The sequence below is a fragment of the Dermacentor silvarum genome, chromosome 11 (genome assembly GCF_013339745.2).
Source record: "Dermacentor silvarum isolate Dsil-2018 chromosome 11, BIME_Dsil_1.4, whole genome shotgun sequence".
In the NCBI taxonomy this organism is placed as follows: Eukaryota; Metazoa; Arthropoda; class Arachnida; order Ixodida; family Ixodidae; genus Dermacentor; species Dermacentor silvarum.
Window position 1 is genome coordinate 9,788,793 of NC_051164.1, and position 26,010 is coordinate 9,814,802.

The 26,010-nt window shown below is 47.5% G+C and overlaps 1 protein-coding gene across 1 annotated transcript in view; it reads left to right on the forward strand.

Annotated features, from left to right (window-relative positions):
* LOC119433693 (aldehyde dehydrogenase, dimeric NADP-preferring-like) overlaps positions 1–26,010 on the forward strand; it is an 81,758-nt gene that overhangs the window by 20,595 nt on the left and 35,153 nt on the right. The window contains 2 exon segments of the mRNA XM_037700947.2: positions 3,135–3,205; positions 25,844–25,959. Coding sequence (XP_037556875.2) covers positions 3,135–3,205; positions 25,844–25,959 — 187 coding nt within the window.

The following is a 26,010-nucleotide window of genomic DNA, read 5'->3' on the forward strand; positions in this document are numbered from 1 at the left end:
TTTGGCAATGCCTGCCGTATGCACTCCAACCCCATTTTATTCTTCTGTAAATTTCTTTCTCATGATCAGGGTCCCCTGTGAGTAATTGACCTAGATAAACGTACTCGTTTACAGACTCGAGAGGCTGACTGGCGATCCTGAATTCTTGTTCCCTTGCCAGGCTATTGAACATTATCTTTGTCTTCTGCATATTCATCTTCAACCCAACTCTTACACTTTCTCGATTAAGGTCCTCAATCATTTGTTGTAATTCGTCTCCATTGTTGCTGCCCATACCCTTAAGTAGACCCATACTTCGTATAGCGGTCTACTAATTTGCTGTCGCATTCGATGCTTCTCCTTTAGAGCGAAGCTGCGACTTTTTTTATTCATTGCAACTTCAGCGCATCGGGAGAAAAGCTGTTTTTCCAAATGAGAGAAAGTTGTATTTCTGTTTGAAAGCATGAGGTGCACGGTACTGTAAAAGACTTTTTTTTTTTGTTGTCCTCACGGAAAACGGGTGCGCGTTAAAATCGAGGGTACGTTAGAGTCGAGTAAATATGGTACTCTTTTGCAGCCTGCATCTCCAACCAAATACATTACCTGCTAGGTTGCTTCTCCCCCCTGTATGAAGTGGTACAGACAGTGGTGAATGACATGCAATGATGCGCAGTTTCTTTGTTCACTAACCTTGTGGCATAGAATGATTCAGGACACATGGGACAGGCGTGCAATGCGTAGATCTGGCGTCCTTGCTTATATGCTCGAAAGACAGGTATCCTTCATGATTATGTTCTGCTGAGTTTTTTGCACTGGCAAAAAGATGAAGAAGGGAACAAGGACGTGAATGGACGGAGCGCAATTGCTTTACTTAATCATATCCTTGTCAAGAAGTACAAAAGAAACATCTTCAGATGACGTTGCTTTGTTTTATACAGTTGTCAATAAAAGCATGCCTACGCAATTCACAATGGTGCACCATCAACTGACGGCCACCGATAGGGCCGGTATGCTATATCGGGACATGAATGGCATGCCATGACATGCATGTCATAACATGATTGGCATGCATGCCATGAATGCAATCATGGCATGTCTGTAGGTCAAGCCATGACATGATTCTCATGGATGTCATGGCATATGTATTGCAGAAATGACATAAATTGATGACATGCATACATGCATGCACGTCATGAAATTATTACCATGGCAAAACTTATGCCAACCCAGGGGGCCCAGTTTTCTACTAACTTGGGTGGACGGCTGCATTCGTGTTTCTGCATCATCGTTGCGTCATTCCAGCTTTGTAATCAGACTCTCGCCTCTGATTCTTGCGTGCTACCTGCGCTCCAGCCAGGTGGCGTGCGTGAGAAGATCCCAGCATCTGGGCAGCAGAACATACATGTTGGTTGCATCTGTTCAAATGGCGATTGAAAAGGAAGTTTCCCATGAGTGGGGGGGGGGGTATTTCCAAACGCTGGACAGCAACGCTCAGCCACCACCTCGTTCCTCCCGAGACTCCTACCACACTTTCTCAGCCCTTCTCGTCATTACCAGGCCACTTCATTAAACTTCGAGGCCTGCGCTTTCCTGGTGCACATAGTGTCCGAGTACGACAGCGCTGTACCTAAGTTCACTGTGGCAGCGTCAGCACGGCTTGGCCAAGACGAGCAGTGCACCACCCCACTCGTCTGAATGGCCATAAAAGGACACGGGCTTCAGGTTGTGCTACAGCATCGTTGGCACGTCACCCATTTGTGTCCTCGAAGTGGTACCATGTGCTGCCATCAGTGAGCATTTCGTTTGTGCATTTCTTACCCATCTTGCACCTCCATGCTGCTCGTTTGCACCAATTCGATCGTTTGTAGAAATCATACAGTTGTTACCGTCGTCGTCACCTTGCTACTGCCGTCATACACGCACTTGCGTTAATTATAGTTCACCGTACTTGCGTGACACACAAACAATGATCGGATTCACATAAACGCATACGTCAGTCTGCTAACGCTTTGCGAAACCCCAAACAATGCTGCATAGCCAGATGCCTGTGAAATTCTTCGTATAACATAGATTTGTCATTTCCCCCAGTGCGTGGGATGTGCACAACTTTTATAGTGTAAGCTGTTATGTGCTCATTCCAATAGCCGTTTCTGGTCGCGATGATGCCGCCGCCCCGTAGCCACTGTCACATGCAAAAAAAAGTACCTGCTCTCTACCGGGATCGAACCCAGGCCCGCTGCGTGGGAGGCGGATACTCTACCACTGAGCCACGCAAGTGCTTGATTGGCTGAGCGGAACGGTGCTAGCCATCGGCGATGGAACCTGTCGGCTTGCATGGGCGACGGCGTCCCAAGTGCGTTCGTGACGCATTCACTCAAATTAGTAGGTAGTACTGTCGAAACGCTTGTCTAGCTTACGCTGTGACTGTGCTGCGTGTGCCGCGCAGGCCTGGCATTTTTTATCCTTCCTTTTTTTTTTTTTTACAATGCAGTCTGGATATTCCGATCCTTCCTGCCTTTCCCGTTATTCTTTACTGCTCTGGGCATACATATGCCAAGCTATGCCAAGGCTGGCTGTCTGCATCTGTATCTGCTGTTATGGGTAGGCATGATGTCACGCTTGTCGGCGTGCTGCCTTGCACAGCCTGGCTTGTGGTTGGCATGCGTTCATAAACGTCAGGAAAAACAGTGATGTGTTGAAAAAAATGTGATATGATTACTGTGTATTGGAATAAGCATGTCTTGTGGGCTCAATTCCGATGTGTTCTTCATTTCTTGAATTTATTTACAAAATACTGCAGACTTTACAAAGTCCAAGCAAGAAGAACAAAGAAAAAGTACCATTCCAAAAAATTAATTAAAGGTGAAAATGCTCATATTTTTATTCAGTATCCCTTTAATATACCTGTCCGGCCATAACGACATCACAAACTGTTTTACTTAAGAGAGCTGTGTCTTACTAACCCTGTGGTGGGAATAGTTGTTATTGAGATCAACAGCTCAAGAGGTTAATGTATTTGCTTCTTTGTTTTATGGATTTAAAATATCACTGAAAGAATACCGGAGTGCTGACTTGTGCTCCATTACCTAGGCAGGATGCTGTTTATGGACAAAGTAAAGATTTGTCCAGCCTAATGCTTTTGTTATGCCACGCAGATCTTTGGTCCAGTGCTGCCCATCCTGAGGGTGAACAGTGCAGACGAAGCAATTGAGTTCATCAATGAGAGGTTGGTGGATCACCCCCCCCACAGACACACACACACACACGTGCACACACACACACACACACACAAGTACACTTTTTTTCTTCTTTCTTTTCCGGTTAGTTGCGCTAGTGTTCGCCAAGCTTGGTAAAATGGTCACATTCTTTGAAGAATTTCGTCATAGCGATATGGTAAGGTGATAAGCGAATATTGTTTAGTAAAAGTATCTTAGGCTTGTATTCTATTGTTTCTGCTATAATTTTGTTGGATGTATTTTACTGTACGTTGAGCATGTCATTCCTCAGCAATACATACTTTTATAAACGTATGTGCTTTCTGTGTTCCTAACTGTATAGGCATTATCTAACTCAAATTTCAAGAATTTTGGGATACATTGGAAAGCTTTTACTGTGGGTCTGAAAATTGCCAGCATGTTACAATCGGTTACGAAACCGAAGCTGCGTTTGCGGCGTTGGCAACAGCTTACCGTCACAGCTGTCAGACCCAGTGTCATTGTCGTTACGAGATGGTGGCAGAGCATGTTTTCTTGAAGGTTGCTGTGGGTTCATTTTGTGCTCGACTACGATCACTCTCGGAGATAGCACATTTACTCAAATGTAATGCGATGGCGATTGCAACTTGAGGGTAGACTAGCTGATGCCGAGCTGCGGCGGAGGGTTCCAGCTCCTCAGCCATCAAAATTGCTTGTCTCTCAAAGTGGACATCATACCGAATGTGATGCGTCGCATTATGTCGTGAATGATCAGAGCCGAAACATGAACGCCATAGGGCACGGCAGCACCTTTAACTGTAAGACCAGTCACAAGCACGGCGAAAATGGTGTCAGTTTGAAAAATTAAGTTTTTACTTTGGTAGACTTGTCTATGGATTGGATTGAGACATAAAGATTCAGGTTGCCAATGTAACATTAAAAACCATGGCTTTGGAATATTTGTTTCAGAATGGCCAATTTTGCTGTTATTCCAGCAAGGGTCTAGGTGAAGCAACATCATGAAAAAAATCGGCGTTACAAACAAGTAAATATGTAACTATCACTTGCGCGAGATTTCGTGTGACTGTGCATGGGATGTGTCGCCGTATTGACCACCAGAGTTTCTGGTGCGGTGCCAAGTTCGCTGTCTGCGCTGAGGGCCAGGAAATTTTCTGTCCGCTTTGCAAAATGTTTGATGCAGTAACGTAAAATCACGTGAAAGTGATAACAGTACTCGAACCTTGTTATAACAAACATGAAGGGGATGCCTTCGTCCTGCAGTGGACATAAATATAGGCTGATGATGATGATGTCCAATGGTAAGCACAACTTTAAACATGCAAAGAACACTATGGCTCTGTAAGTTGCCGAACCGCTACGCAGCCACGTGTGTGATGAAAATTCACCAAAACAACAGCGAAAGACCCTCCGGCATGTGTAGCATGCAACTTTTTAGCACCTAACACGACAGCCATCACGATAGCGGCCTCATGTTCCAATGTGATCATTTTTTGCTTCCGGTTTCCACTTAGCTCGCTCATATTGTCGTGAAACCCGTCGAAGTATGCGACCGACAGCTTGGCACTGCGCCAGAAATGCGGACTTGTAAGGGGACGCGTTCGGCCTTTGAAGCGAAACTCTGCCGCTTTCTCATGGTCCCTCAGTAACGTGTACAGTATTTTAGTATTCAGTGAGCTCGCCGGCTTGGCGAGAAACATGCTGGCTTCATGCACTCTTCTAGGTCATGCCTAGCTGCGTCAGCACAGCGTGGTGCGCAGCAGGGAGAGAGAAGCACTGGTTTTTAGCACGCTGCACGTAAGCATCAACATCGATACGTGGCGTGGCACAGCTAGGCATAGCCTCCGAGATTGCAATCTCGGAGGGTGCACCTAGCTCTCTGTCAGCTACGTCACTCGGCGAGAGAGAGAGGTGCGATGAGATTGAAAGAAGTACTGCTTGTGCATGGTGGTGAGAAAAAACAGTGTTGCTCGACAGCATACTCAACGTGGGAATTTCGAACTGCTGCGCTGAATGAGTGTGGAACACGACTGAAAGCGATATGCTCAGTGTGCAACGGTCGGTATTTTTAAATGCGCAGCATTTCTTGGCTAACATTTGCCACTTTGACAGTATCTATCTATGTATCTATCTATCTAGCCGCCTACGTCTTCGTGCTCTCGCGGCCATTTCGTTAACTTGGTACAGTAAAACCTCGTTAATTCGGATTTCATGGGACCGAAAGAAATGCCCGAATTAAAGGAATGTCGAATTATTGAGGGTATCCAAAAAACAATAAGCGAATGCTTACTACGTCAACACACTTTTATTTAGTGAATGAATGAGGAAATCATGTTGCTATTTCGCACAAAAGCAGAGTGGAAGCTGAAATTCTCATCATATCGTGGCTCATTGGCTCGTGACATATCGTGGCTGAGGGCTCGTGACTTGCTTCGCAGCACAGCCGCGGCGCGCGCATTCATTTGCGACACGCTTTGCACTACCACGCGTACATCCCAATTATGTTTTCGCCTGTGAGCTGATCGCCAATCCTTCGCGATGTAGACGGTGCTCTTCATCCTCAACAAGCTTTGCATCGAGCACAAACGAAACAACCACTGTCGAGAAAACCACGGCCGCAATCGACGCAATTATCAACGGCGACTTTACGGTGCTAAAGGCACACGGCCGACGCACGCACCGAGTCGGAACGAAACTACCGTTCGCTGCGACAACTGCGGACGGAACCGCGGTCGTTATCGATAAGATCATGGATGGCGACTACGCAGTTTTTTAGGCACGTGGCTGACACGCGTACTGAGTCAACTACTGTTTGCCGCAACCGTTGCGGAAGAAACCGCGGTCACTGTCGATGCGATCATGGGATGGCGACTATGCAATTACGAAAGCCCGCGGGCAACGCGGTGTTAACTCATGAGTAAAGGCTTTAAGGGCACAAACAGGCACGAAGCGTTCCGGCGTTGCTGTCATTCACATACGATTTCCGCTACGACTATGGCGATGCGGACTCCGCCGCTTCGTTTCGGTTGGGCTCTAGTGCCGTTTTTGCTCTTTTGCGTCGCACATTTGCGGTGCTTCTCACTCGCCGAGCTCCGAAAGTTGTCTGAATTAACCGATGTGCGGCCAAATACGTCCGAATTAACGAGAGTTTGATTGTATTGAAGAACGTATACGCCAGCCGGGACCAGAGGACGAGTCCGAATTATCCGATTTTCCGAATTAACAAGAGTCGAGTTAATGAGGTTTTACTGTATGTACCAAAATTAGCATTGTAGGACAAGAGTGTATGACGAACATAAATGGTAGGTCATGACATGCGTGCCATGTAGGTCGTGAAACAGCTGCCTACGTCTTGGTGCTGTCATGGCCGTTTCGTTAACTTGATAGGCTGCACACTGCTTTGCATAACATCCATTTCCACAGGGTGTGGGATCTGCCGGCTTTTTTGGTTTCGGAGATGAATCTAGTTTGTTATATTCATTGGCAGAACAATTTTACTTCAGTAAAACGAGCTTTTAAATACATGGATCTCTGTGGAGATTTCAAGGGGAATTGCTTTTACTTCGTTATATCCATTATTTTGTTAAATCCGGTTTCATTATAATGACATTCAAGTGTATTGAAGTTCGTCATATCAAGGTTTGCGGACTTGTAAGGGGGATGCGTTCAACGCGTATTGAAGTTCATTATATCGAGGTTTACATGTACATAAAAAATGGCAAAACCAAATTGAGATGGTAGAACATCCATAAGTATAGCCAGAAATTAACAGTTGTAAAGGTGCCGGGTGAACCCTGGATCACAGCGGTTCTTTTGTTACAGTTTGATAGAAGTTTGACGGGCGCCAGAAGTGTTTTACATGTATTTGGCTGGTAGACGAGCACCAGCAAAGGCTGCTCACAAGTGGCAACTACTTGTTTGCTCCCCGCTTGTTGTATTTGCACAGTAAACTATGTCCTTAATCGATAGAAAAAATTTCTTTGTTGCCGACTTTTCTGCAAGTTGCTTTCATGTATATGATCATATGATCCCCAACCAAAGTTCCTGGCTCCCTGCCTGATACAGCCAAACCTTGTTTATTTGACCCTCGTTAGTTCAGAAAATTGCTTAATTCAGACTCGTTCCTAGTCTCAGCAGACATATGCATTTGGCATAAAACTCTCCCCAATTTGGATGTATATGGCCACGCACCAATTTTGACTGAATCGGAGCGCTCTAAGAGCGGAGCACCACGATTATGCGACGCAAAAAAGCTACAGTGGCCCTAGCACCTAACCGAAATGGATTTTTTTATTCATCAGCGGGAACCGTGCAGGAGTGCTGTTGTGTTTGCCACTACACATGACGACGCAGTCTTTAGAAATGCATAGTCAGCAACCATGGCTGCATCCTGAATAATTCAGTTCAGTTCGTCAGGAAGATTATGCAAGTTGGTTCGACACAATTGAATGTTGCGCAAAGCAATGAAGGGACAGGACTTGAGTGTCGTGCATTGTTTTTCTTGCCCAAGTCTTGTCCCTTCGCTGCTTTGCGCAACAGTGTTAACAATATCAGTTTATTTCCTTAAGGACCCCTACTTTAGGAGTTAACACTCCTAAAGTGTGTTACAACATAAGGGTGTTACAAAATATTGCATACATGTTGCTGTTTTATTGGAATACAGTTCTGTTAGCTTGTGCAAGATCATTGATGGACAACTTATAGGTGCAACTTGGTGGCAAAGGTCTGTCCAGTCCGATGCTGCCCGGAAGAAAAATGAGGCTAAAGAAATAGTAGTTCGCGAGCTTGGGTGTGAAAATTGGAGTGGCTGTTATGCATAGTTTCATGCAATAATTACTAGCGGGAGCTGTGGCGCTAGTGCCTGTGGCAGGTGCAGTCAGCCGGCATGGGAATTATGGGAAAGTATTTGCCTGAACTTCATCCTTCTAGCTTCAAACGGCTTCGTGACTTTGTAAACTCGTCATTTTCAACAAAGTAATGTGTAATGAATAATTAAATACAAATTAATCAAATAGCCTGACTACAGGATTTGAACACTGGACCTCTAGCACAGAAGCACGATATTGAAACCGTTACGCCACGGATGCATGCATCAACACGTGACATAGAACAGCCTTACGAATTTCTTGCAGGCAAGCCAGAGCGTTGAGACGCTTGGTGCATTTCGATTTGGCCACCTCGACAGGCTTAACCGCTTCAATTAGTTGCAATTGTGCATGCTTGCAGAGTCTTCTGCACTTGGAAAAGTATAGACTGCCTTTGAATTTAGGCCAATAAAGGCAGATAAAGCAGAGTAAACGAAGTCGCAAGAATGTCTGAATCCACAAGCACGAAGATCGGACTAATCCATGCGCTACCCATCGTTTCCACGGTGGCTGAACGGTCGCAGTGCCAGAGGGCCCTCTGGTAATTATTGTAGGAAACTCTATAGGATAGCCAGTGCGCAGTGATGTATGGCGTGTACAGTGTAAGGTGCCTGATGCAGTAAGCTTTAGAAACACTCGTGTTGAAAGAATAAGGATAAGTGAACCTCGCTGTGTTGAGGTTGTTCGAGATCTTAGGTTGTTCGAGATCTTTTTTTAAATGTTCTCGGTACAGGTTCAAGATGCATATTCTAGTTTTGGTCAGATAAGCATTTTGTAGGCATGTAACTAAACATGTTTCAAAGCCATACCTAAATAACGTCATAAGAGTCCCAGTGTTTTGTTAGCTGACTATACAATGCCAGTGATGCGGGAGTTCCATGTGAGGTCGTTTTTTATAGCGCGACACCGAAATATTTGAATGACCAAGGAATCTATCTGGACGTTATGAATTGTGTGAGGGAAAACAGAGTAGGTTAACAGTGTGGTTAAGGGGGACACGGGTCTTTGGCACCGAAAAATAACGAAAATATTGAATTTTGGAAAATGCTATTTTCGGAATCTACATTCATTATTCTACTAATTTGCAAAGTTTGATATCTGAAACGCATCTATTTCAACCGCAATATTAATTTTTTGCGTTAAAGGTGGTTCAATTTGTGTAGATTCCGAACCGAAAACGATGCAATTTAAGCGACGCACAGCTTCCGTGCTACAGCCCCGCTCACCGCCATGTTGGTCTCATTTGAAAGAGCAGCTTTTCGTCTTCAATTTTCATGCGCCAGTGCTTCTTTCTAGTCACCGGTACCGGTAGAGAAACGGTGCAAAAAAATTATAAAATGCCTGTTGCTATTGGTTGCTTAGGGCACGTGACGAAAGCTGGCTATGCGATTGGCTGAGAGAATCGTCTGCAGCGCGTCTCGCTTCGGTACGCGGGCGCCGGGCGCATTTTGTCCTGTCGTCCGACTCGATTACGACTTGCCGCGATGTCAGCAAGAAAGTTTGTGTGCCGACACAAGTCTGGCAAGAAAAGAAGGAAGTCACTGATCCGGAACGTCAGAAGAGTTATTGAAAGATTGAGATGCACCGAGGTCGAACTGCAAATTGAAGATGAGCGACAGCAGGCATCGAGCGACGGAGCCGCCGAGGTGCACACTGCATGATTAGGCCTAACAGCCCCGTCAACAAGTGCCCCCGATCCCCCTGACGTTGGCCGCGTTCGGGTTGATACAGTTATCCGGGCGCCTTCAGAAATAAATGAAGGTAAGAAAAAAGCCGATGCAAAGTTCAAGAGCTTGCATCGACTGCAGCAACGCAACGCAAGTCGGACTTGTTGGCCGCGAGCGATTCCAGTGGCTGCCCGCTTGACGAGACTAGTTTCATCGTGATGTGTTTGGAACTGGTGAACACCCTTCAACGTCTACAGTGCAAGATATGCGGCGGAAACGCAAAACTCTGCCAAGACGAGCGCGAATACGGCCTTGCCGTGAAGCTGTTACTTGTTTGCTCCAACTGCTTCGTCTGATCGTCTGATCTGCATCGTCTGATCTTGCTGCGGTGACCTCTGGAGTGCCCCAGGGCTCAGTCTTGGGGCCTCTCTTATTTTTGTTATATATAAATGATATTACTAGAGGTATTACGTCGACTTTCAGGATGTTCGCCGATGACTGTGTGGTGTATAGGGTTATTGATAGCGATTCTGATTTTTCTTCTCTTCAGACTGACTTGGATAGCGTTTCATCTTGGTGTGCCAAATGGAAAATGTCACTTAACGTTTCTAAATGTTTAAACATCACCTTTACAAGGAAACATTCACATAAGTCATATGAGTACAAAGTAAATGGCGTTACCCTACGCAGGGTTAGCGAATGCAAATACTTAGGTGTTTTGTTTACCTCAGATTTAAGATGGAACAGGCATGTACAGGAGATTAGAAGAAAGGCGGCACGTAAGCTGGGCTTCCTACGTCGAAATTTTGGCCACTTACCTAGTACACTGAAAGAACGACTATATTTTACCCACGTACGTACGGTACTTGAGTACGCGTGTGTTTGTTGGGACCCTTATACTGGTGAGTCAGTTAATTTACTTGAAAAAATCCAGAATAGGGCAGTCCGATTTGTATTGGGAAATTACAATAATAACCTCAGTATCACTGAAAGCAAGCGTAAACTTCAGTGGCAGGATTTAAAGGACAGAAGAAAGAACTTTAGACTTAAATTTTTTCATAATATATATTATTCTAAAACAGGCGTTGAAAGAGAAAAGTATATTAGGCCACCATCGTATATTTCACGCAGAAGGGACCATAACTTGAAACTTTACGAACTTCCTTTTAAAGGTGATGCCTTGCGATACTCATTTTTTTGTCGAACCACGAGGGACTGGAACGCTCTTCCGTCAAATATTGTAGGTATTGAATCTAATGATGAATTTTACCGCGCTTTGTGTTTTTAAAATTGATAAACAATTTTTGTCGCGATTTGTATACACCCCTGCTGTAATGCCTGCAAAGGCGATGCAGGTACCAAATAAATAAATAAATAAACTGCGGTGACAAAGCTACGGTGTGGAGCTCGCCACACGTGATACAAAAGTGAACCCGTTTGCGATAAACATTCTCGCTGCGCGTGCCATGCAAGCCACTGGCAACAGACAAACGGCCCTCAACGATATTTTCACCATCATGAATATTTATCACCGCGGACTGCACACGAAAACATGGGAAGCCTACCAGAAGCTGAAGTTGATGCCCGCCGCGGCTCGGTGCAGCCGAGAAACAAGAAAAGGTGAGCGTAGAATCTGTTCGGAAATTGTACAGCGAGCTCAGCCCGGACAATCCTGGGAACGTTGCCGTGTCCTACGACGGATCTTGGATGACCCGCGGGCATTCGTCCTACATCGGAGTTGGCGCGGTTATTGAACTTCTTTCGGGGCTCGTTTTGGGCTACGTTGTCCTCGGCGACTTTTGTGCTGGTTGCGAATGCGGATCGAAACCTCATGACCCCCACTATGAAGAATAGAAGGCCAGTCACGTATGCCAAATAAATACGGACAAGAAGTCTGGCGAAATAAAGGTTGAGGCTGGCCTTATTCTGTTCAGAAGGTCTTGGGAGAAGCACCACCTCAGATATACGACAGTTTTGTCAGATGGCAACAGCAGGACGTTCCTTGCCCTAAAGGAGGCTGAAGTCTATGGGTATATAGATATTCAGAAAGAGGAATGCGTCAACCATGTGCAGAAGCGCATGGGGACAGCCCTCCGTAATCTGCTGACAAAACACAAGGGGTGCTACTCCAAACCATTAGGTGGAAAAGGAGGGTTGACGGGTGACCTTGTCAACAAGCTCAGCTCGTATTACGGCTGGGCAATCAAGTCACACAGTGATGACATTGAGGGAATGCATGAGGCTGTGATGGTGACATATCACCATGTAACATCGAATGATAGTCTGTCCAATCACAGCCTTTGTCCCACTGGTCCCAATTCTTGGTGCCGGTAAAATGCTGTGAAAGCTGTAGAAGAGCCAGCACCAAGAAATCGTTATAACCTTCCCGATCATGTGGCCAAAGCTCTGCTGCCTATCTACGAGCGGCTATCTGATAAGAAGCTTCTTGACCGGTGTGTGCGCGCCAAAACTCAGAAAAGTGATGAGAGCCTGCACTCACTAATATGGGCACTCGCTCCAAAAGAGAGGCATGCATCTCTATTCACCATTGATTGCAGCTGTGGCAGAAGCAGTAATGAACTTTAATGCAGGCCGTGAAAGAACCTCTGCGGGAATCCTACATGAGCTAAGCATGAATCCTGGCCAGCGAAGCACTAAACGCACGAGAGAAAAGGACAAGTGGCGATCGGTTTCATCTGCACGCAAACGCGCATCTGCAGACAATGTGCAGCAAACACTGAAGAAGCGCCATAAAGGTGGCAGTGATCAAAGTGATTATGCCCTGGGAGCATATTAGTAGTGTGCGAGAGCAAATGTGTTCATTTTTCTCAATGTTCTTGTCTAAATAAAACTTTTGTTTGTTTTTCTCACTTTTCTCAAAATGCAAATTTTGGCCTCTCAGTGCATCCATAAATGTGATATCTCAGCTCCAGTTGCAGATATGATAATAATTCTTTTTGCAGTGCATAGCTGAATGAATGGAGCACACTAAGGTGCAAGCTGGTTGTTTAATTTCCTTTTTACAAATATTTTATATGGTGCAGTTGTGGCGAGCAGTAGTCTAGTTTTGACTCAGTGCGTGCGTTGGCTGCATGCCTTTGAACTGTGTGGTTGTCATTCGCATAGTCTGTATAGTTGCTCTCTGCACAGAACTGCGTGGTCACGCAGTAGTAAAATGCATATCTGAGATGAAGATGAGGGTCTTGCACCATGGCCGCACTGCGAAGGAAGTCTCGAGGCCTTCACCAATGAGAGTGCTAATCTGTCAGGAGATGAGAATTGCAGCTTCAGAACTGTTTTTGTGCAAAATAGATACAGGATTTGTTGATTCATTCAGTAAATAAAGACTTGTTCATTTAGTGAGCACTTGTTCTCTTGATACCCTCGATAATTCAACATTCGATCAGTCACGTGAAATCAGAATTAACGAGGTTTTACTGCAGTTCCAACTTGACTGGTCAACATGCATCCGCCATTGGCTGCAGTGCCTGAGCGGCACTAAGGAAAAATTGTTGTTGCCGATTTTATACAGATTTTCAAGCAGAAGTGGCAGCTACATATTTCACATATTGGACATTTCAAATATAGGGGACATATTTCACATTGCGTATTTATTTATGTCCAAATTGAATTGAAATGGAATTGAAATGGCAGCTCAGAATGAATGATTTACCCCATTCTAACTTGCACCTTTTTTCAATATTATCTATCTGATAATCACCTGTTTATAAAGCCGAATTCAAAACTGAAAATGAATTCGCAGTGTTGACAGCAGCATGTCGTCAAAGCCAGCTTCATAGCCATTTTCATCACAAAATGATGACAGAGCAAGTTTTTGCATAGGTTTGCGGTGACAACACACCACTTTTCATTATGAAAGCTCGTTTGAAAGAGAAGTTAATTTACATGGTAAGCTAGCAGTAACAAAGCTGCATCTCGTGTATTTAATGCGATTAGCATTCTTTTGGAACTTCTGCATCCAACCTCTTTTACTCCAACATGGACACTGGGTATGGGCAGAGCATTGGGCTGCTGTGCTGTGGAAACCAGCTCGGTCGCCTCTTCAGCGACTAAAAAGATTTTGAAATTTTATCCAGTGCTGGTCATAATTTAACCCATATCATATATATCTGGGCACTCTTGTTTGAATATTGTGACGGGTGTTTACACATTGACAAAGACACCGGTTTTGGCTGGCGCTGTGCTAGTGCTGACCTTGGTCTTGGATGCAGGGCTGTGCTTACTAAACATAATACAGTCAACAACCGATTTTCAGGATGCCTGATTTTTTGGACATGCCCGATAATTCGGACGCTTTCGCGGCACCGCCACGTACCCCATAGAGTCAATGTGTAAAAACGTCTAAAATTGCGGATGCAAAAAACCTTATCCGTTTGATTTTCCATTTTTTTTTTCCATGACTGCAAGTCCCAAACGGTATTAATTGAAGCCACCACCGTTGCCATTTTATCTCGCCGCCTCGAATCTGCGCTCTCGCGCGCAGATCCGCTGACAGCCGTAGCCACCACCGCAGCAAAGCTAGGCCTACTTGCTTCAACATTTGCTACCAAGCTTCTTGCTGTTCGATGCCGTGCTTTTCATTGAAACAATTCATCGCTGTTAGCAATGGCACCGAGTCTGCATTTGTAATCCTCGCCAATGGCTTCGAAACTCGTTATGCACGCTGCGTTGCACAATTCCGGTTCCCGAAAGTCAGCTTCGCCTCGATACTGCAGTGTTATGCGGTGTTGTGAGGGGTTGTCTATGCCATCCCCTTGCACCCTTGTGGGCAGTTGTATATCGGCCAAACTGAACGTTGCGTGAACGACCGCTTAAGGGAACATGCGCAAAAAATAAACAAAAAGGAGGATAAGGGCGCGCATTTGGTGGCCCATGTTACCGCATGTGGGTGTGACTCGATTTTTTGAAACTACCATTTTGGGCAGGAGTGGCAATGCCTCTTCTCGTCTTGCACTGGAGGCCTTCTTTATCAAGCTCAACAGAGATCGGTGTGTAAGTGAGCCGTCTATCTCTTTACTTGATGCCGAATTCGACTTCTTGCGCAAGCGTCTTTAATGTACACGTGCCTTTCTTATTGTCTGGTCTGCGCATGCGTGACAAGAGGATACATATGTTTGTACAATCCTTCCATTGTATTAAACAGTTGTGAGTAGCACTTGTCTTCGTTTCTCCCTTTCTTGTGTCTGTCTTTTATATTGTCATGACGTCGAAAGCTCGAGGGACAAACGAAACACACTTGTCGGCAGAGGCAGTAACAAGAATGGACGGTTTTAAAATACCGCGCGCTAGTCACTGCTTCTTCTTCTTGCTATGTTTTTCATAAGTGCCGATGTGTCTTATGTCGTCATCATTGCCGCGCTAGACACGTGGCCTTTGCCTCCCTCCCAAGGGAAGCATCGTCCCGATGCGCAACTTGACTATGCATGTACGAGACACTAAAACGCGAGTCACTTGGAAAAGTACGGCTTCATGTGCACCACATGCACCACTTCGGGGGGCTTGCTGGCGGCGCCGCGAACAAGCTTCACCATGGGGCATGACCTAGTAATTCACGTCGTTCAGTCGTCGGATAACTATGTATGGGCCAAAATATCGCCTTAGTAGTTTTTCAGAAAGTCCCCTACGCCGAATGGGTATCCAAACCCACACTCTCTCGCCGGGTGTGTAGGCGACAAATTTGTGCCGACGATTGTACCGCATTGCGTCCTGGTCTTGCTGGTGGTGGATGCGTACACGTGCAAGCTGTCTGGCTTCTTCGGCACGTTGACCAAATTCTTCAGCATCTGCATGGATATCGTCGCACTCATGGGGCAGCATTGCATCCAAAGTTGTCGTGGCTTCGTGACCATGTACCAAGCTGAATGGTGTCATGCGAGTCGTTTCCTGTTGAGCGGTGTTATATGCGAAGGTTACATAAGGCAAAATCTCGTCCCAGTTCTTATGGTCCACGTCGACATACATGCAAAGCATGTCTACGACTGTCTTGTTCAAGCGCTCCGTTAGTCCATTTGTCTGGGGATGATAGGCTGTCATTTTCCGGTGGGCTGTGCCGCTGAGTTTGAGAACTGCTTCTAAAAGTTCGGCCGTGAACGTGGGCCGGGGCCTCTGTCAGTAATTACAACCGCTGGGGCACCGTGCCTAAGCACGACGTTTTCGACGAAAAATCAAGCTGCTTCAGCTGCTGTTCTGCGCGGGCTAGCTTTTGTCTCCGCATAACGGGTGAGGTAGTCAGTGGCAACAATAATCCACCTGTTCCCTGTAGTTGAAGTTGGAAATCATCCAAAAAAATTCATGACAATTTTGCCAAAGGGCGTTCCCGGTACTTCTACAGGATGTAGGAGACCAGCTGGCTTGTCGGGTGGTGCTTTGCGTCTTTGGCAGTCAGGACAAGTGCGCAGATGATGTTTAACATCGGCTGGGAGCTTCGGCCAATAATACTTCCGCTGCAGTCGGGACAATGTTCGTGTGGAGCCCAGATGACCTGAGGTGGCCTCATTGTGACACGCTGTGAGAACTTCATTGCGAAGTGAAGCAGGCACGACCAGTAAGTAGGTGCTGCCCGTCGGAGAAAAGTTCTTATAGAGAACATTGTCCTTCAAACAAAATCACTCCAGACTGCGTCCAAACAGGCGAGGCACGTCTTTGCCCCAGCCTTGCAAGAAATCAATAAGCGGAAGCAGTTCTGGGTCGTCACGCTGCTGCTGGGAAATGGTGAATGTATCGACGACTCCCAAGAATGCACCGTCTGTGTCCGGATCCTCGGTGACAGAAGGCTGTACAGGTGACCTGAGAGTGGCAGTCGGCGTCGGTATGCTTTTTCCCTGACCTGTATACAACGGACATGTTGAACTCCTGCAGCCTGAGGCTCCAGCGTGCCAATCGACCGCAGGGGTCTTTTAAATTAGTCAGCCAACACAGAGAATGGTGGTCACTGACGACGGTGAATGAGCGACCGTATAAATAACGGCGAAATTTAATAACAGCTCACACAACGGTGAGGCATTCTTTCTCCGTAGTTGAATAGTTTTCTTCTGAGCGTGAAAGAGTTCTGCTGGCGTAGGCTATCACTTTCTCGGAGCCGTCTTGCCATTGCACCAGCACGGCACCCAGACCTACATTGCTCGCGTCAGTATGAAGTGCTGTCGGGGCGTCCTGGTCAAAGCATCGGGACGATGCTTCCCTTGGGAGGGAGGCAAAGGCCACGTGTCTAGCGCGGCAATGATGACGACATAAGACACATCGGCACTTATGAAAAACATAGCAAGAAGAAGAAGCAGTAACTAGCGCGCGGTATTTTAAAACCGTCCATTCTTGTTACTGCCTCTGCCAACAAGTGTGTTTCGTTTGTCCCTCGAGCTTTCGACGTCATGACAATATAAAAGACAGACACAAGAAAGGGAGAAACAAAGACAAGTGCTACTCACAACTGTTTAATGCAATGAAAGGATTGTACAAACATATATATCCTCTTGTCACGCATGCGCAGACCAGACAATAAGAAAGGCACGTGTACATTAAAGACGCTTGCGCAAGAAGTCGAATTCGGCATCAAGTAAAGAGATAGACGGCTCACTTACACACCGATCTCTGTTGAGCTTGATAAAGAAGGCCTCCAGTGCAAGACGAGAAGAGGCATTGCCACTCCTGCCCAAAATGGTAGTTTCAAAAAATCGAGAGTCACACCCACATGCGGTAACGTGGGCCACCAAATGCGCGCCCTTATCCTCCTTTTTGTTTATTTTTTGTGCATGTTCCCTTAAGCGGTCGTTCACGCAACGGAGAAAGAATGCCTCACCGTTGTGTGGGCTGTTATTAAATTTCGCCGTTATTTATACGAGCAATGTAGGTCTGGGTGCCGTGCTGGTGCAATGGCAAGACGGCTCCGAGAAAGTGATCGAGAAAGGTCATCTGGGCTCCACACGAACATTGTCCCGACTGCAGCGGAAGTATTATTGGCCGAAGCTCCCAGCCGATGTTAAACATCATCTGCGCACTTGTCCTGACTGCCAAAGACGCAAAGCACCACCCGACAAGCCAGCTGGTCTCCTACATCCTGTAGAGGTACCGGGAACGCCCTTTGGCAAAATTGTCATGGATTTTTTTGGATGATTTCCAACTTCAACTACAGGGAACAGGTGGATTATTGTTGCCACTGACTACCTCACCCGTTATGCGGAGACAAAAGCTAGCCCGCGCGGAACAGCAGCTGAAGCAGCTTGATTTTTTCGTCGAAAACGTCGTGCTTAGGCACGGTGCCCCAGCGGTTGTAATTACTGACAGAGGCCCCACGTTCACGGTCGAACTTTTAGAAGCAGTTCTCAAACTCAGCGGATTGATACAACGGACATGTTGAACTCCTGCAGCCTGAGGCTCCAGCGTGCCAATCGACCGCAGGGGTCTTTTAAATTAGTCAGCCAACACAGAGAATGGTGGTCACTGACGATGGTGAATGAGCGACCGTATAAATAACGGCGAAATTTAATAACAGCCCACACAACGGTGAGGCATTCTTTCTCCGTAGTTGAATAGTTTTCTTCTGAGCGCGAAAGAGTTCTGCTGGCGTAGGCTATCACTTTCTCAGAGCCGTCTTGCTATTGCACCAGCACGGCACCCAGACCTACATTGCTCGCGTCAGTATGAAGTGCTGTCGGGGCGTCCTGGTCAAAGTGTGCCAGAACTGGCACACTTTGACCAGGACGCCAGGAGCAGACGCTGACGTAATTTGTTAAATTCCATTTGCTCACGTTCGCCCCAAACAAAGGGAACATCTTCTCGTATTAGTCGTGTCAACGGTGAGGCAATACTTGAAAAGTCCGCAATAAACCGGCGATAATAGGCGCACAGGCCCAAGAAGTGTCTCACTGCCTTCCTGTTAGATGGTGTGGGGAATTTTGTAACCACGTCTATTTTGTCTGGGTCAGGCCGGACATCTTCGCTACTGACGACGTGGCCCAGGAATTGGAGTTCGTTAAAGCCAAAATGACATTTTTCAGGCTTTAATGTGAGGCCAGCAGAGCGTACTACTTGGAGAACAGCCTGTAGCCGGGTTAGATGCTCTTCAAATGTAGCCGAAAAAACGATCACATCGTCGAGGTATACCAAGCACGTTTGCCACTTTAGACCTGAAAGTACGGTGTCCATTAGACACTGAAAAGTGGCTGGCGCTGTACACAAACCGAAAGGTAGCACCTTAAATTCATAGAGACCGTCGGGTGTCATGAAGGCAGTTTTCTCGCGATCTCGCTCGTCGACTTCTATTTGCCAATACCCGCTGCGTAGGTCCATGGAGGAAAAATAGCGTGCGTGGCGCAACCTGTCGAGTGAATCGTCGATGCGTGGTAACGGATAGACGTCTTTCTTTGTTACCTGATTTAACTTGCGGTAGTCAATACAGAAACGTAAGCTGCCGTCGTTTTTCTTGACCAACACCACAGGGGACGCCCAAGGACTCTTCGACGGCTGTATCACATCATCCTCGAGTATTTTCTTCACGTGCTTTTGTATTTCTTCGCGTTCCTTCGGGGCCACACAGTAGGGGTTCTGTCGAATCGGTCTAGTGGCATCATCCGTAATTATCCTATGTTTGGTCAGTGGTGTTTGCTTGACCTTGGACGTACACGAAAAGCAATCCTCAAACTGCTGTATTAGTTCCAGTAGGCACTGCCTCTCAGCGGGCAACAGGGCCGAGCAAACGTCGACGGACAATGTTGTCGGGGCCGGAATGGTCTTGTCACTCGTTCCTTGGTCGTGCACAGCCAAGCAGTCCTTTACTTGTACTATGTTATCACAGAACGCAACTGCAGTGCCTTTCGGGACGTGGCGGCGTTCGTTGCTAAAGTTCGTAAGCAGCACTGCTGCATGCCCACGATTTAAAGCCAGAATGCTCCGTGCAATCGAAACGCCCTGTGTGAGCAATAATACGTTGATTTGTTCCACTATCACATCACCGTGGTAAGGCCTCTCGGTAGAAACAGACACAAGGCAGCAGGTTCGCGGCGGCATCGTCACGTCCTCGGCTAGTCGTAAACGCCCGTGCTGTCTATCATAATTCCAGTCTAAATCTGGGTTCGCCGAAAATGGGACCAAACGCTCCGGGATGTTTATAATAGCTCCATAATCCCGCAGAAAATCCATCCCCAAGATGAGTTCTTTGCAGCACTCGGGGAGAATAACAAACGTGGCAACAAAGCTGGGATCACCGACGCGGAGTCTGGCGGTACATTTACCCGTTGGCGTCATTATCTGACCCCCGGCACTTCTTATGTGTGGCCTCGTCCATGGTGTTTTCACCTTTTTAAGGCGGTCAACCAGCTCTTGACGCATAATCGATAAATCAGCACCGGTGTCCACAAGGGCTGTTACGGGATGTCCGTCAACAAAAAGGCTGAGGTCGGCGCGAACACATTCGTCGGCATTACTCGTCGTCGGCATGTCGTCTTGTTGCGGCGGTTGGGGGGTCTTTTCGGCTTCTCGACAGTTGGCAACCTTCCCCCCGGAGGTCGCGGCCGTTAGTTTCCCCGGTGAGGACTGGGGGAACGGCCTCTGACGACGTCAGCCATACTGGGATGGTTGGGGGAAGCGGAACGTTGAGGTGACGGAGACTGCCAGTGACGACGTGGCGAAGCGGCTTGGGTGGTCGGCGAGTAACCCTCGTCCAGGGCACAGCAGTATTCAAAGCGCGGAGAAGCTGAACGTGTAAAGCCTCCAAACGCGACGTCTGGATGAGGGCAGTAACGGACAATGCTGCCCGGTTCCCCACAGTAGAAGCAGAGTGGCCGACGGTCGGCAGTGCGCCACAAGTCAGTTCGGCGAGCTGGTGGTCGTCTCCGAGGCTCCTGCTGCCATGATGGAGTGGTAACAGGTTGCGGATGGAACGGCGTGGTCGGCGGTGGAGGGGGAGGACGACGAACGGCATCGGCATAACTCAACAGGCGTGATTCGGGGCACGGCACGGGCGATGAAAAGCCTTGCCGCAGCTCCTGGCGGACGACTTCGGCAACAGAAGCAACTGCTGGCTCAGTAGAAGGAGCAACCAGGGTTTGTAGTTCCTCACGCAGTATGCTGCGAATCAGCTCTCGCAGAGAGAGAGCTTTCACTAGTGGTGGCATTCTGAGCGGCAGCGCTCATCGGTGTGGTATTGGACAGGCGGTCAATGTGGCGGCATCGTTGCTGAAGTGCTCGCTCGATTATTGTGGCCTCCTTGATGAATTCGTCTACCGTGGTTGGTGGGTTTCGTACCAGGCCTGCAAACAACTGTTCCTTAATTCCGCGCATGAGATGGCGCACTTTCTTAGTCTCAGGCATATCGGGGTCAGCTCGGCGAAATAGACGGGTCATATCCTCAGCATACATAGCGACGCTTTCGTTGGGTTTCTGGAAGCGCACTTCGATTAGCTGTTGGCGTAATCCCGCCGGTCGGAACAGGAGAACGTATCCAGGAGTTGGCGTCGAAAGTCGTTCCATGTTTGAAAGCACGCTTCCCGGTTCTGGAACCACGTGCGCGCACTGTCTTCTAGTGCGAAATAGGCGCGCCTAAGTTTTTGTTCTGCGCTTCATTCGTTGACTTTGGCAACCCTCTCATACAGATCAAGCCAGTCCTCAACGTCTTCAAATGCATCGCCGCAAAAGATATCCGGAACGCGAGGAGGCTGAAGAGTCACCTGGGAAGGGCTTGTCGTCATCTGTGAAGGAGGAAGATTCGCCGATGTAGGAGTGTCCATGCTGGTCGGAGCCAGAACGCTGGTGAATTCTGGGCTCAGGCCTAACAGGCGGTGGGTGAATCGGCGCACTGGAGTAATGTCGAGAGGTTGATTCTCGGGACTGCATGTATGGGTCCGAGCAGGCGTCCCGAGCATCAGGTACCCAGCACCTCCACCAGTGTCACGATGTTGAAAGCTCGAGGGACAAACGAAACGCACTTGTCGGCAGAGGCAGTAACAAGAACGGACGGTTTTAAAATACCGCGCGCTAGTCACTGCTTCTTCTTCTTCTTGCCATGTTTTTCATAAGTGCCGATGTGTCTTATGTCGTCGTCATCGCCGCGCTAGACACATGGCAATATCGCGCTGAGTTACTTGTTCAGTTATGCGGTGAAGCATGCCAAGAGTGGGAAGGGAAAATTGTCGCGGGACGTAGCATGTATTTCTTAATTATACACGTGCACCCGCTGTCGCCTACCACAGTACGAGCACCGATACGCCTAATAAGCATACTGGCAGGCTTTCAGAGCTGTTTCGGACGAACCTGTGGCAATTTGAGCCCCTGGGGGCAGTAAAAGGCATGCGTTCGTTTTTGTGGACATTTTTGCGGCAGAACTGATAGTTAGGCGAGTTGGGACGTATTCATAGTGAAATATTTAGCGTGAAGTTTTCGCGGCCCTTAGAAAGTCCAAAACATCGGACGTTGACTGTATCCCCATAACATTTTTGGTGGAGGTTGCGGGTTCAGCTCGCGAGTACACGGCACTGGATCTTAGTAGTGAACGCCATATTGGTTCTGACATCATATCTGATGGTGATGACTAGTCCACTCCTGGGTCGTCAGCTGTGCCTACTGTGGGTCCATCAGTCATTGTCCTCAACCATCCACGTGACCCAGGGACTTTCACCTGCACCAGCGGTGTGGATGTCGAAGACTGGCTGACAATGTATGAGCGGGTCAGCGACAATAATCGGCGGGACGCGACACTTATGCTCACCTAGTGTCATCTTTTATTTGGGAGGCATGGTGCAACGTTTACCGATACTTCAGTTCAGGAACTGCGCCTTCCCAGGCGGGCGTGATTTCTTCCTAGGCGCTGAGAGGGCGCTGCAGTCGTGGGTTGTGCGGTGTCGGCGGCAGCGTTGACGGCATGTGCCGGTTAGCTGAGAAGTTTGTATGGGTGTTCTGTGGGCTGAGCTCAAAGTTGTGGCACAGTTGCATGTCCCCTCTACACGATTCTTCTTTTCGCTTGCGTTTGTCTTCACACCTGTGCGAGAACTTTGCCCCTTCAGTCCGTTCGATTTGTGGGGCTATTGAACAGTGCGGCCGCGGACGGGAGTTATTTGTAACTCCGTCAACACGGTGTGTTTTCTCTGATGTGCTGGGCTTAATTAGCGCAATGCCAACCTGCTACGCACCTGGCTGTATGAGCGTTTACAAAAGCAACACTCAGATCTGAAGTGTCACTTTTTTGCGCCGCCATTGGATCCGGAGCTTCTCGGCAAATGGAAAAGAGCTATTCCCCGCGCAGACAAAGAGCTGAGCAAAACGTGCAAAGTTTGTAACCTTCATTTTTTCGAAGCGGACATTTCGAAGACGTTTAAGCATGTTATCAACGGTGAAGTCGCCGAGATCGACCGGGCGTACTGGGCAAAGGAAGGTGCAGTCCCTGTTAACTTTCCCAAACTTCCCAGTTACTTGTCGAGAAAGCAGACTCGGCGGCGATCTCCGAAAAAGAGAAATGCAGCATCTATGCACGATGTGACCACAAACGAAGCGCACTTGCCCACAGAGCGACAAGAGAAGCTGTCTAACCAAGAGGTACCTGTTCCCCTACAGTGCACTGATTTTGCTCAGATTGTCGAGAATAGTGCGACAATACGGCTCCCAGCCAACTGAACAATGGCATTACTCGAGGAAGAACCAGGGCAGCGTCGGCAGATTGTTTTTTACGTGGCCGGAATGAGAGCAGGGGCATACACTATGCCCTCATTAAGAAAGGTACAAATATTGTTGGCTGCCCAGACCGTGCTGAGAAGTTAACAGCTGAGCTGATACATTTTTATTTGGTGACCCGCATGCATTTTTTTGCACGACTGAAGTGCCAAGAAAATGACAGTGCAGTTGGTGCACAAAGGGAACAAAAGAGAGCGAAACTTGTCTAGATAGAAACGTGACCACGAAAGCTTCATCAAGGCAATGTAGTTTGTGAACGCCATTGTCAATAAAGTTCCTCTTTTTCCCATTTTGAAAACAGCAACTGCACGGATCTAAGGTAAGGTTTGACCTTGGGCTAGTTGGTTCTTTTCTTCGTCCTCGTGTGCGCACACGGATCATGCTCATAAAATCACTGTCTATACTGCGTGCGCAACGCGATACACATGCATTGGGCAAGCCCATGTAGAATATTTCTTTAAAGTAGAATGAGTGTGGAGAATTTCGGATAGAAGAAAACAAGTTAGCACTCGATGGTTCCAAGTTGCGCAGTCGCTGAACTTGAAACGGGCAGCCAGCTCCTGAGGCTCGGAAAGTAAGCTACGCGGATGTCTAGGATAAAGAAAGCAGTTGTTCCGCACGGCTGTGAGGAAGTATCATTCGTGCTGCAATAGATTCGCGTGATTAGTGTGGCAAGTGAATTCGTGTGAACACTTGACGGCCACTGATGTGCTAACGTTTATTTAGAATGCCGTCATTCTTGATATTTGAGCCACCACTCAAAATCCCTGGGCGTACACATTACTCCTTGCAGAATACGGCCCGTTTCAAATAAATCGCGAACTGGAATAGCCGCAACAAAATGCCGAGCAACTTCCCGAGAACAGTTATTTCTTTTGCAGTGCACAGCCAGAAGTGGTGAGAACCTGAGATGCTGCGGCGGGACGCTGCCCGCTAGCAGACGACGCCCACTCTCCTAGCGCAACCCGTAACCGCATTGCCGCGGTGGCGAGAATCATGACGGGCCGCCTTCTCTCCATGGGGGCGGCGGAGAGATACGGAACTGAAAAAGTATCTATAAACGTTGTCATGGCGTGCATATGGTTTAAAAGGCACGAGGAGGATGTAACCAGTTGGGATATTTGCAAGCAGAAGCTTTGCAATCTGTTTCTGTGCGGCGAAAGAACTTGTGTCTTGTGCCCAGACAACTACAGAAGCATATGTCTCCTACACTCAGGATGTTCTATTCATGTGCCAAAAAGTGGACAGAGATGTGCCAGAAGCGGACGAAGGGGGCCATATCCTCAAAGGCATTGCCGACAACGCCTTCAATCTTCTTCTCGGCGAGAATATCTCGACGGTTGAGGCCATAATGATGAAGTGTAGGCGCTTCGAACAAGTCAAAAGCCGACATATAGTTCAACGTTTCGTTCGACTCCCCAACACCACTGCGACTCCTTGTGGGGATATGCTGACCTTCCAACTGGCGGATACTATTGAGAACTTGACCCTCAATTGTACGCTGAGAACTGGGGTCCATGGCACCAGCCACCAACATTTCGCAAGTGCATGACTGCTCCCTGACTTCGATTTCACTTATTTAACCCATCGTGCACCAAGTGGTTGTGAACATGGGCATCGGCCAATGAACTCTTCGACCAAACTGGACCACAACCCTGTCTCTCAAATTGCTGCTCCTGCTACACAGTCGCGAAACTTCACGCCTTGTTTTCAGAATTCAAATGAATTCCATGCGTCCGAGGACTGACTTATTTGCTTTTCCTGTGGACACGCTGGCCACATATCTCGGCACTGCCGGAGGCTTCCTCCGTACAACTAAATTTTCGCTTTTATCGACCCCTTCAGCATGTTCTGAATTGTTCTACGACCTGCCCTTTCGCCACGTGACACTCAACTTTTGGGTGGGGCTTTGCCCTCTTGGCTTATCTGCTGTGTAGCTTCTGGCGTGCTAGCGGGAATGAAAAGAGAGAGAAAGCCGGGGATAGGTGTGATAACTCCACTTATAGTTGAAAGATTTAAAACTTTTTTTTGGTGGAGGACACTCGTGAGGCGACGTCTTTTAATAGTGAGGCCATTCTATGATTAATTCGAACATTGTTTCAGGGCCGCTTCAACGACAACTCAGTTTCTGTAGAAGATCATCATCATCATCATCATCAGCCTATATTTATGTCCACTGCAGGACGAAGGCCTCTCCCTGCGATCTCCAATTACCCCTGTCTTGCGATCTCCAATTACCCCTCCAATTACCTCCCTGATGACTGTAGAAGATAGTTGTGCAATATTACATAGAGCAAAATCTTGTCCACATTGAGTACTCTCATGCAGTGTGTATAAAACCTTAAAATAAGAACAAGTAGAAAATGATTTAATTTGTTTCTACTTGACTGAAATTTCTGTGTGCATCTCCTGTGCTTGAGACCGTGCATGATTTCCTTTGCAGGGAGAAGCCGCTGACGCTGTATGTGTTCTCATCACGGCAGAAGGTCATTGACCGTTTCATGTATGAAACCACAAGTGGCAGCATTTGTGCCAATGACACCCTGGTTCACCTGTCTGGTGAGTGGGATCCTGACTTGATATCATGCTGCTGTCAACAGGGGCACTGAT